This window comes from Malania oleifera, chromosome 4 (assembly GCF_029873635.1).
Source record: "Malania oleifera isolate guangnan ecotype guangnan chromosome 4, ASM2987363v1, whole genome shotgun sequence".
In the NCBI taxonomy this organism is placed as follows: Eukaryota; Viridiplantae; Streptophyta; class Magnoliopsida; order Santalales; family Ximeniaceae; genus Malania; species Malania oleifera.
The window spans coordinates 18,034,040-18,046,814 of record NC_080420.1 but is presented as its reverse complement, the minus strand read 5'-3'; the positions used below and the strand labels follow the sequence as shown (position 1 = coordinate 18,046,814).

General features: G+C 35.1%; 1 protein-coding gene across 2 annotated transcripts in view; it reads left to right on the top strand.

Moving 5' to 3' along the window:
• Positions 1-12,219, top strand: part of LOC131153412 (uncharacterized) — a 45,564-nt gene extending 33,345 nt beyond the window's left edge. The window contains exons 9-12 of one of the 2 annotated variants that reach the window (XM_058105697.1): positions 10,465-10,574; positions 11,070-11,176; positions 11,676-11,786; positions 11,864-12,219. In XM_058105697.1, coding sequence (XP_057961680.1) covers positions 10,465-10,574; positions 11,070-11,176; positions 11,676-11,786; positions 11,864-11,983 — 448 coding nt within the window. In that variant the 3' untranslated portion in view covers positions 11,984-12,219. Of the gene's footprint in view, positions 1-10,464; positions 10,575-11,069; positions 11,177-11,675; positions 11,787-11,863 lie in introns of those variants that run through there. The other variant, XM_058105698.1, reaches the window with a different exon arrangement.
• The last annotated feature ends 556 nt before the right edge of the window (positions 12,220-12,775 follow it).

The following is a 12,775-nucleotide window of genomic DNA, read 5'->3' as shown; positions in this document are numbered from 1 at the left end:
TCAAGAAGTCCTTGTATGGACTCAAGCAATCTCCTAGAGCATGGTTCGACAGATTTGCGAAGGGTGATAAAGAACCAAGGATATCGACAAGGGCAATCAGATCACACTATGTTTTTCCAATAGTCTGAAAATGGGAAGAAAACAATTATGATTGTGTATGTTGATGATATATTCCTAATTGGAGATGATACAGTGGAGATGAAAAGATTGAAGGAAGCCGCTAAGTTTGAAGTTAAAGACTTGGGACAAATGCGGTACTTCTTGGGAATGGAAGTTGCTAGATCAAAAAAGGGTATCAGTGTCTCTCAGCGAAAGTATATCCTTGATCTCCTAATCGAAACTGACATGCTTGGATGCAAACCTAGTGAAACCTCAATTGAAGCAGTAAAGAGAGTTGAAGACTGCGGAATATCGGTTGAAAAGAAGAGGTATCAGAGATTGGTTGGTAAACTAATCTATCTATCACATACCAGACTCGACATCGCATTTTGCAGTAAGTATGGTAAGCCAACACATGCATTCATCAAAGAAGACACACCTAGAGGCTGTGTACAAGATTCTCAGGTATCTCAGGGGTTCTCCGGGCAAAGGACTCTTCTTCAATAAGTGTGAAAGTAAGGAAGTAGAAGTTTTCACAGATGCTGATTGGGTAGGATCAGCGGAAGATAGAAGGTCTACCACCGGATATTGCACCTTTCTATGGGGAAATTTGGTGACTTGGAGGAGTGAAAAATAGAATGTAGTGGCTCAAAGTAGTGCTGAAGCTAGGTTCAAGGCAGTTGCACAAGGGATATGTAAAGGACTGTGATCACAGAAACTTTTGGAAGAACTACAGATCACGGTGAAATTCTCTATCAAACTCTACTGTGATAACAAAGCAGCCATCAGTATCTCTCTCTATCTAGTTCAACATGACAGGACTAAGCATTTAGAAGTGGATCATTACTTTATCAAAGAAAATGTTGAAGAAGGAATTATTTGTATGACTTATGTGCCTACCAAGGAACAAACAGCAGACATCTTTACCAAAGGGTTTGCCCGACAGAGTTTTGATGATTTCATCTGCAAGTTGGATATGATGCAGATGGATATGATCAATATCTTTGATCCAACTTAAGGGGGAGTGTAGAAATCCTGAGTATCTTGGAGTGATTTAGGGGATATTTATGTAGAGAATTGTATATTATTAAGAGAGATTATTCTAGGAGATTGTTTTCATTTTTAGCATACCCGATTGTATTATAAGTAGTGTATTAGCTTGTACAAAGATTTATTCAAGAAATACAGAAATTATTCATTCTGATTTCAATTAACGTCCAACATTTAATTTGCATGTCATTGTCTTTTAGCATTTACTAGTATCTTTGTGTGAAATGATTGTGTAAATAAAATTTTGGATTTTAAAAGCACAAAATGTCTTGAGTGCAATTTATTAGAAACAATACCAATTTTTCTTATATCGATAATGCACTTAGTCTATAATGAGGTATGCTAACCGTATGCTTCTATGGATATATGGAACTTAAAATGTAAGAGATGATGTTGAGGTCTTCCTCATGCTGCTGCACAACTTAGAAAACTAAGCTGGAATGGTGTTGTGTTGGATTTAAAAACAAAGAGGTGGGGAAGGGGATTGGGGTAAATTTATTTGAGATGTGCAAGGCTTAAGGTTAAAAGAAGTCGCTGTTCTGTGGCTGATAGCAAAGAGACAGATCAAAGGAAGCTCAGAATGAAGAATATTAGGTTTTAATTGATGCAGTTGATGGGTTTAATTAGAATAGATCTGGAGTATGCTCGAGGTTTAGTGTGTGAAGGATATAAGAATGGGTTTTGGTCAGGCCAGCAAAGGGAGGGACAAATCAGATTAAAGGTTGTTTTACTTTGCTGCAGACCGGCAATGTCAAACAAACTTGGAGCCCAAGCGCTGACTCTTTATTTCTTGAGACCATCTAATCTTAAAAATGCAACTGCTATGACCCATATTTAAAACTTTACACTGACTTGACTCAAGTAAGACCCATGAGTCACAACTATGACCATACCTAGCAACACCAAAACTTACCAAAATATCCTTGGATATAAAACTCAGTTAAATCCACAATTTATTGCATTAATGTTTTAATAGCTACCAAGGAACTTCCCACAAAGGATTCCCTGGTTGAATAACCAATGACTTTTAGCCCTTGCCGTCCATGGTCTATTAACATGGTACATAATAATCCATTTGCATTGAACATGTGTTTAAAAGATATTGGTCTTCTGCTGATCCTCTTTCACAATATTTTTCTTGTGCAGTAAGTTAAGGCATGATATACATTATTGGTCCAAAACCTCACAATGTGTTTGAAAAATTTTGGTCTTCTGCTGATCCTCTTCCGCAATATTTTTTTTGTGCGGTAAGTTAAGGCTTGATATACATTGTTGGCCCAAAAGTTAGCAACTTAAGCTTTATATATTGTGGTGTTTAAGCTGTTAGGTAAAGTGATTTCTTAACGTGGTATCAAGGTATTAGAACCATGGTTGCTAGGAGGTCCTAGGCTCTAATCTTGTTGCTCTCATTTATTGCTAGTTTTTTAAAAATTAATTTATTCCCATAATAATCATTATTCATCATTTGTTTACCTCCCCACTTGCATTTGGGCTGCATGTGGAGGGGGGAATGTTTAGGGCTAGATACACATTGTTGGCTGACAACCTGACAACTTTGCTTTAAGATAAGTGATTTAATACGGTAAAAAGTGGATGAGTGATTAAAAAGTATTGTTCATCATCACTTTCAGTTCTAGATCCAACACAACTTCCTTAGCCTTTTGTTCAAGAGTAGTGGAAGCAATAAGAGCATCCTTGTTCACAAAGGTCACTAATCAATTGGCAAATTGGGTTGAAAAGCCACCAATTCTTTGCATGTGAAATGTTAAATCTCTTTTTTTGCCTTAGAGCTTGAAATCTCTAGAAGGCCTGATGATGTTGAACCGGCTGGTCAATAGTTGGAAGCAATGGAACTGCCTTGAGGCTTGAGAATTGTCAGTTTCTTGTACTTGCATTCTTAGTAGTTCTTTCACTCTTTAGTGATGCTCTCATTTGGAAGCCTCATAAAGCTCTTTTTCTGTTCAACTCATCTTCCATTTGGTATGCGACTTGCACTGTTTCAGCCATGTTGTACAGGCCGGTAATAGCCAATCCTGAAGATTTATATGTTGGTCCTTCGCAACACCTAGAAATCATCAAATTTCCATTCCATGGAAATTCTGATTATGTAGCCATCCTACCAAATTTATTAGTGTACTTTTCTCTTGAAAAAATCCATTGAACTAGCAGGCTTTAATGCAATTGTACTTGTCCCTGGCAATTAGGAAGTTAAAAGTAATGAGTCATGGAAATTTTCTTGTCTTCCTAACTTCTAATGGTTGTTGGAATTTTGTTAGTGAAACTTTTAGGGCCTGTTTAGTTGTGGACAACATTCCCCATTTTTTCCATTTTTTAGTTTTCCTGAGAATTTTAAAATTTTCAGCTTATTTTTAATTTTCCAAGATTTGTACTAAAAATGTAGAAAATATAGAGTTTGTTTATTGTGCAAAACAGTTAATCATTTTTTATTTCTAAATTTCAAAATAATTACCAAAAAGACAGCTTGTTTTTCAGTTTTTTCCAAAAATTATATAACATAGTATTTGGAATTATGGACTCTGGGTCTTGGATTTGGATTTGGATTTGAGTGTATATGGAAGTAGCTCAATACATACACCATACAGATCAAAGTCTAAGAACTGAATTCCATGCTCCCATAAGCAAAGTAAGAAGTGAAAGTTTTAGAAAATAATAAAAAGATGGTTTCCAACTTTTCTATATAAATTACTAATTAGAGAATTAAAAAAAAAAGGTGGCATTTTTGTAATTATTTGAAAAATCATAAATGGAAAATAAAACTATTTCCACAAGAAAATAGAGTAAAAAAATTTTATTTTTTATTTTTTTTATACAAATATTGTAAAACTGAAAAATTGGGTAACTTTTTTGTAATTCTTTGGAAAAATAAAAACGAAAATAAAAACTGTTTCGACAACTAAACGGGCCCTAGCTGTCCCCTTTAATTCAGCTTCTATGAATAGACTTTCCTCTCACCCATCAATTGATGCCACATAAAGAAGCTTTCTACACATTATGCACCCAATCAAGAAATACCTGTGTTGCCTTGCTTGTGAAAAGCATAAACTTCTAGTTTAGCTCTTTTATTTACATTATTCAATTTGGATTCTCCCTGAGTTTAACTTGTGCTGGAAGATAGTGTTGAGGTTTTACCTTTTGCTTTGCACCTGGATTCATTGAATCAGTACTCAATTGAAGCTGCCAAGACTGTGAGGGAAAGAGGTTGGTTTCATCTTCTGACTTCTTGCCCAGAGCAGAAGAGTTCAAACTTTGATCAAACTTGGCTTCCAATTGAGCTTCTAGGGAGCCTATCTTCTTATTTTAGTTTTAAATTTCAATAAAATTGTTGAAATGTCAATACAAATTTCTGCTAAATTCCTGCTTACACAATTATTTTGAAATTTCCACTAATCATGTGAAATTTATTGAAATCTATGAAGTCCATTGAAATTTGTCAAAAATTTGACTGTGGAACAAAGTTTCCCTGATAGCAAAAAATTAAGATTCAAAACCGTTAATATTGAACTTGCCATCTTAATATATATATTGCAATTGAATATAAAGCTTTTAACAAGAAAGATATCAATGGTAGCTTTAAGCTATGAAGCATGGATACGGACATGGGTGTCCAACATGTCGACACGTGAACTCTTAAAAAAAGGACATGACACGGCAAGGATACAAGAATTAATATTATATTTTTAAATATATAATTTTGTTATTAAAAGTTTTTTTTAATCTAATTGTGACCCTTTTAGGAAAAAAAACAACGTTCAAACATTAAGCCAATTATAGGAAAAAATTGAATTTTTAACCTAAAAGATAATAATTTGATAAATATTTCCTTTATTTTGGTCCAAATTTCAAATTTTAAATTTTTTCTTTTTTGATAAATTGATCAGAATATTACTTGATAGGGAAGTATATCCATTTTAAAAAGATTTTTCTTAAATTTTGAATCTTTGATATTATTTCAACTTGGCCCTTTCCTTTCTATTTTGAGATTTCATTATGTAATATTGACAACCGTGTCTGACACGTGTCGGATTTTCTTAAAAATTAAAAGTTCCTTGACATGCCTCTTTGTGTTTGACACATGTTGGCTATGTCAAAGCTGAGTGTCAGTGTTTTACAAGCTTTAAGACTTGAAAATTTACATAAATTGAGTATAGATATTAATTGCATTATTTTATTTGATGTCAAAATTATTAGTTATATTTGCACAAAAACTATTATTTAATCGATTTGTGAATTTCATTTATATTAATTGAAGATGTTTAATATTATGCCTTGCATACTTTCATTACCTATTTTATTTGAAATATTTCAGCTCTAAATCTTGCATTATTATGTAATACTTTCTAAAGTTTCATAAAATAGTCCTTTTTTACTACTAATTACCATTTTTTTTTCCAAAGTCAAAGTCAACTTCAATATTTCCGTCCAAATTTCCTTATTTTTGAAGTCTAAAAAATTCAGAAATTCCAGTGAAATGGCTTTGGAGACCTAGGCCTGAGGGGTGTTTGGGAATCAGGAATGTGGTAACTATAAACATCGCCCTTATAGTCAAATGGTTTTGAGGGTTCCCTTCAGAAGTGGACTCCTGATACATAAGGTGATTAAGAGCAAGTATGGGATCGAATAGAATGGGTGAGAGACGAGAGAGACAGTGGCATTACCTATCATGTGTGTCCTTGAAAATTTGTGTCCCAAGTAGTTTGTTTGTTCTTTCCTCTTATTTAGTTTAAAGTGGGTGATGGAAAAAAAGTTCGCTTCTAGAAGGACGTGTGGGTGGGGAAGACTTTGTTGGAGTTGAAGTTTTCTTGTTTATTCAAGCTTTCATTGCTTCACAATGCTCCCATCAACTCTTTCATTTCTTCTGAGGGGGTTCCTTTTGGGATTTCCATTTCTTTAGGAATCTCAATGAAAGAGAGGTTGAACTGTTGAAAAGCTCACTATCCTTCTTTTTTATTGGACCATCATGTTTTTACCATTCATGAGGATGGAAGAGCGTGGGAGTGTGATTCCTCAGATACATTCACTTCTAAATCCTCTCCATCTCACCTTTTAAAACTTCCCTTACCCTACCCAACTTATTCCTTGGAACCACTTTCTTTGGAGAGCTAAGGTCCTTGGGAAAATTCAGGTTTTTGATTGGACCCTGATCCAAGAAAGAATTAACACATAAAATTTGCTTCATAGAAGGCCCCATAAAGCTCTTAGTCTTAACATATGCTTCATTTGTTATGCAAGCAATGAAATGAACGCCCATTTTTTTGTGCATTGCAGTGTAGCATCAGATCTTTGGAATGCCCTTTTTTCTTTTGCAGGGGAACAGTGGGTGGCCCCGAGAAAGTTGGGAGACTTGTTATAGGCGCCAACTTCTGGGTTTTTGGAAAGAATAAAATTGGAAGAGCTCTTTGGTTTGCAGCTGTCTTAGACTGTTCTCCATCCTTTGGACCCTGTGGATTGAGAGGAATGCTAGGATTTTTAAAGGTTGCTCAGTCTGTCCACAGTTACTTTGTGTAGAATGACTTTCCTTGCATCCTTTTGGGTGCACTCTCTTGGATCTTTTTGGGGATTGCCACTGTCCGACCTCACGAGAAATTGGAGGACAGCGCTCCCATAATTAATACTTGTATTGTTTTTCCTGGTTCTTTTAGTAGTTTATATATATATGCTGTAAATCTGAGAAGCATAATCCTTTAAAACAACCAGCTGCAACAGACCTAATTGATGCCAAGTACTGTATCCTATCCCAGACGAATCTTCTTCCCCTTAAAGCACATGGGTTCCAGCCAAATATCCCGCTGGACTGCAAAGAAGCTACATCTCCATAATGCTGATCTATCTCTACTTACAAAACCAGTAAAATCAAGCTAGAAGATGGTTTGAAGACTAAGATGCTATTGGAGATGCTGGTTGGAAGCTTTTTGAGAGATCAAAGGCTGGAACCGGCCCGGCAGACTATGCCACTCTTTGAGGTTACGAGATGATGACATAGATTTACAATGGCTTTCACCCGCTGTTACTTGGGCTCATCATGCTATACTTGCGGGGAAGGAAAAATGAGCAGTAAAGGAAATAGCCACCAAATCCTCCACCGATTCTAGACGAACTCCCTCTCCAAACACACCAAGCAACTTGTTCCACATCCTCCAAGAGAAGAGCAATCAAAGAAAGACGAGACACAGATAACGAATTGTCAGAAGGGACACACCCTGAAATAATGCCTTTGAAAGCCTTCTACTTTGCAGCAGATTGTTGATGTTAACTCTATTAAGAACAACCAGCCGAATAAAAACCTTAATTGTTGAAGCAGAAAATTATAATGTGATAATGCTTATTTACTTAAAAAGTGTCGCTTGGAACATATGAAATCAGAACTTCAGATTGCTAGATTTAGTGTTCCAGAATGCAATACCGTGTGTCTGATTTTTCTACCAATTCACAATTCACCAAGGATTAGCGTTCTTGGGTGACTCTGAGCAATAACTCAAAATAACATCAATTAATTTTGTTGAGTTTGTAATCTAAAGGCTTTAGCTGTGAGATTGTCGACCACCAATGCATATCAAGCATTCAAATCTTCACTCAACTCCCCCACAGATAGCCTAATTTGCATAAGGGGAGTGAAAAAATCAATGAGTGACACACTTATCAAGAATAATATATTTTGACAATTTGACGGTGAATGTGGGCAACACAAATATAACCTTAGGGATCTCTTGGCAACCATGGCTATGATACCGTGTTAAGTGTAACAGTCTTGGACCCAACTTCGGTGAGGTATTGTCCACTTTGGTCCACTAGCCTCACGAGCTTGTCCTATAAAAGGCACTTCACATGATTGGAGCCCAAACCATCAATATAAGCTCAAGATCTCCCTAGTACACATCCGATGTGGGACCATGATAAGCTCTCACGTCCAACCTCTAATATCCTTGTGAATTGGTCTCCCTTGTACACATCCGATGTGATGCTTTGTGGGACCATTGAATAAGTTGGTTAAGTCAGTTTTAGATTCTTGGGGTTTGATTTTGTTTTCCCCAAGTCTCAAGGTTGGAACCACGGTATTCCTCTGCCATAAGTGAGGGGTTTTCTAATAAAGATAAGAGGTGCCGCCCTCTTTTTTCGAAAAAAATAAAAAATAAATTAAAAATAAAAAATAAAAATAAAGTTGTGAGACCATGACAAGTTCTCCCGTCCGAACTCTGACGTGATGTCTTTATTAGAGTGGCTTACACTTCAGTGTAGGATCCACTTCACATAACAATACCCCTAGAGAGGATCCACTCACATGATAGTACCACCAGGGCGGCTCTGATACCAAATGTTGCAGTCTTGGGCCCATCTCCGGTGAGGTATTGCTTGTTTTGGTCCACCGACCTCACGGGTTTGTCCTATGAAAAGCGCCTCACATTGTTGGAGCCCAAACAATCCTTATAAGCCCAAGATCTCCCTAGTACACATGATGTGGGATTGTGATATTAAGTCACGACATTGCCTAAAAGTTTAAGTTGTTTGTGGGCTGACAATGTATATAAAATCTTAACAAAATTGAAATAAATTAATCAAATATCCCAATATATACATTTGATGAAAATTATCCCCCTAATTCCCTAAATAGAGTTGGTCTTTGTGTAGTACAACCATATTGAAAATAAAACAGTTGTTTAGTGTAAGTTAACCCACTAAATGAGTTTCTTCAAGTACATGCAGTTTTCCCATATTAAGAGTGTTAAGCCTAAACTAGAAGGCCACAAGCTCCTTGAAACAGTCTCTCCAAATGCAGAAATAAGGCACACATCATGCCTCATATAAAAAACAGACATGGTGCGGGAGCTTGGCATTATTTTTCTTGTGTATATGGTACGGTTTTATAGCTGACTGCATCAGCATCAACAAAATGTTAGTTGTATGGGCAGTCTTGTAAAGTAACCCTTGCAATTATGAAATTTCTCTGGTGTCTCGTGTTTTGATATTAACTGGATGCTGATCCAAAATGATTGGTCATTTTCAGTTGTTCCATTTTATTTGGTCATCTGTGCACCATTTTGTGATAGCTGTTGTTGAGAATTGTGGGCTAAAGCATTCAACATTCTTTGCACTCACAGTTCATCCTTTAACATGGTGATTTTACCCCCTTTGCATCTTAGAGCATCTGAAAATGTGGAAAGGTATACATTGTTAATATTTGATTCCCTTGCAAGAGGCATTTGGATGAAAATATTTATTATAGACTAAAATTTTTTATGTTTTAGGTGAGTTAAACATGCTTTTTTAAAAATGGAAGAATCAATTTTTTAATGAATTAACGACTAAAATTATCTTCAAACTCAACTGGACAACCAGTATTTGTTGCGTATGGAGAGCTAGGAACACTAATTTTTGAACATCTTGTTGAAAATTCAAAGATATTGTGCATAGAATTGTGGTCGATGTTTGTTGCAGAATAGGAGTTAGGAAATTTGCTAATTTCTGTAGACCGGAGTGTCTCTTGTAATTGTTCTGGTATCCCCTTCAACCAATATATTCCTCCTTGCTTGCTTCTAAAGAATAAATTAAAATTAATTTTTGGAAGAATCATTTCTAAGAATAAGCTTGAGGCAAGAATTTGGAGGACTCTTTAGAAATCTGATGAAGTCAAAATGTTTGACAAGAATTCGGGGATCTCATTGTGCTGTTAGGAGTTTTATTTCTTTGCATTTTGTATATTTTTTTTTTCTTACACTCGTATCTGTGTTTCTTTTCTTTTGAATGAGGTTTTTTATAAAGAAATACAAAAATTTACATTCATGATTCTGATAAGTGATAAATCTGGCAATATTTTGCAAATTAAAGACCATATTTTATGTATTAGTAAATGGCTACTCTATAATATTTGATAAAAATTAAGCTACACTGTCCTCACCATGATGATGTTGGTATCAGAGCTTTTTATAATCCATGGCTTGATTTTTGCAAATTACCATTTTCCTCATTGTGCTTATATAAGTACTGTTTTAATACCCTGGCGAGTGATGAAATTGTCAACCAAGAATTTGATTTAGGTGTATTGATATTTTATACCATAGGTTTAAAGTAGATGAAGTGGAAGATAGGACTAGGATCACGAGGGGAAAGACTTATGTACAAATATCCTCCAAAGGAACTCTTATCTTCTTTGCAACAATCCTTCAATTAATGCGTTTGAATAATGCAGAGAGATTGAAGTTTTATTTGAAAAGAGGGTTAGACATTATAGAAACATGCTACCTGTTCCAATGAAAATGCACATAAAATGCTCCCTCATCCGCAGTTTTTTTTTCTATGCAGCATATGTGGGCATGGATATCCATGCTTTGAAATAGCTGCAGTCAATGCAGACAAGCCTCCACTGACAGTATCTCAAATCAAAGATCGTGTCAAACAATTTGAAAAATTTGGTGAGGCTAAAGTATTTATTTTGTTTTCTGATGTTATATTTTTCACATGTGCTCTGTAAAGGTGATGTTTTTAACAGTGGCTGTTCTGGGTATATTATATATCATATGTTTGGCTGCTTGTAGGTGCTCAGTTATGATTTTATATGATGATATTTACAGTTGGAATTATATGAGAATTATTTTTTATGTGCTAGTTTACAAATGTAACTTGGAAAAAAAAAAAGTTGGTAATAATTGGTGTACTCAAATCTGGGTTTTGGACAACTGATGCCAATGCTTGATTCATTTCACTTAACTATTTAATAAGTTAAAAAAAAATGTTGCCCCTTCTAATATTTTAATTATTTAAGTAGAGCAAAGCATAACCAAAACGCACCATTTCTTGTCAAAGGGATATAAATTAATTTCACCCTTAGGAGCAATTTTCATGTTAGACTTATGCATAGAATATCGATGCTTATGCCCCTGATTGACTTGTGGGTCTTTGAATGGCAGGGAAAACAGTAATTATTTCCAACCAACCTTATTTTTATAAGAAAGCAGAACTTTTTCCTGGCAGTGCTTTTGTGATTGGTGCTGACACCGCAGCAAGGCTTATTAATGTATGGAATTTCCAACTGTTTTAAATTGAATTTTGCCTTAGTTGTTTTATGTCTTGTACTATGCAATACATTTTGGTGCATACGTAAATACATACATTCATAAGGGCAGGCACTCTTATATAAATTTATATAGAAGGCTTTTATAATTTTTGTTTCACCAGTGTCACTGTTCAATTTATGGGCATAATACTCATCCATGAATTACTGAAGCAAAAGAACTTTTCCTTGGATCTTCTTGGAGAGATAGGTCTTGTTAATGCTGTTTAATTATCATGCCAAACATATTTTTGATTTGTTAGTATAAAGATTGCCAGAGAATCTACGGGAGCTCAGTCCTCTCTTTTCCCTGATTGTTATGTCAAATGGTACAATGAAGGAAGTTTGTATTGTCATTTTATGGATTTCATACCTGATTAATAATTTGAGATGCATGAGCAATTAGCAGAAAACTGATATCAGATTGCCTGATCTTTGGAAGTTGTTTCTATTGCCTTTCCAGCCTATATACTACGATGGGGATCCTGGGAGGATGCTAGAGATACTTCTTGGGTGCAGAAGTACAGGATGCACGTTTATTGTGGCTGGTCGAAATGTGGATGGTGTCTTTAAGGTGTGTACATGTATATAGAAGAAGCTTGTAAGATTATTTTGCTCGTTTATCAATGCCATCGTATGATATTTCTACAGGTTCTTGAGGATTTTGACATTCCAGAGAAAATACGAGACATGTTTGTTTCAATACCAGTGGATAAATTCCGCATGGATATATCCTCTACCGAAATAAGGAAACGCCAAGAAATGCTATAGAACTTCTTGTGTTCAATTTTCAGCATGACGTGATCGTAAATGCCAAAAACCGTAACAAGGAAAAGGAGGGAAGCACCTTGCTCATGATTAAGCACAAACTGAGATGTGAATGATCCAGCATAATATTGGACTTCAGAGTTTAGAGTGTACATGTAAATTGTTATTGTAATTTAATGCTACCATATATTCAAAACCAAAGCTATTGAACAAGTTTCAAGAAAGGTTAGTTCATCTCATCCTTCTTTGTTCATGTTCTTCTTTTTACTTGTATACTTGTGGGTGCTCAGCAAACGAAAATGATTTACTTCCTGAAAATTATATTCTTCCAAAATGATACAGGGGTGGATTCCCATCGAGTTTTTTTTTACAGAAATATTAAACTTTTAACTGAAAAAAAAAATATATGTATGATTGTCGGGAGAGTATTTACAAAATTGTGCTAAAGCAAAATCAATTTATGTAAAGTCAGTTTTAAGTGTATATCGACCGACTTATGAAAAGTTGGTTCTTATTGCATAAATCGACTTTTGAAAAATCAGTTTATGCAGTAAAAATTAATTATCCAAAAGTCAATTTTGATTTAGCATGCATACAAATTTCATGTACAATTAATATAACACACAAAATTATGTAAGACAAAATCGGCTTTTGGAAATTCAGTTTATGTAGTGAAAATTGATTATCCAAAAGTTAGTTTGTATAACATGCGCAAATTTCACGTACAACGCATGCAATTTACATAGGAGAGAATAACTTTTGGAAAGTTGGTTTATGCAGTGAAATTTAACCATC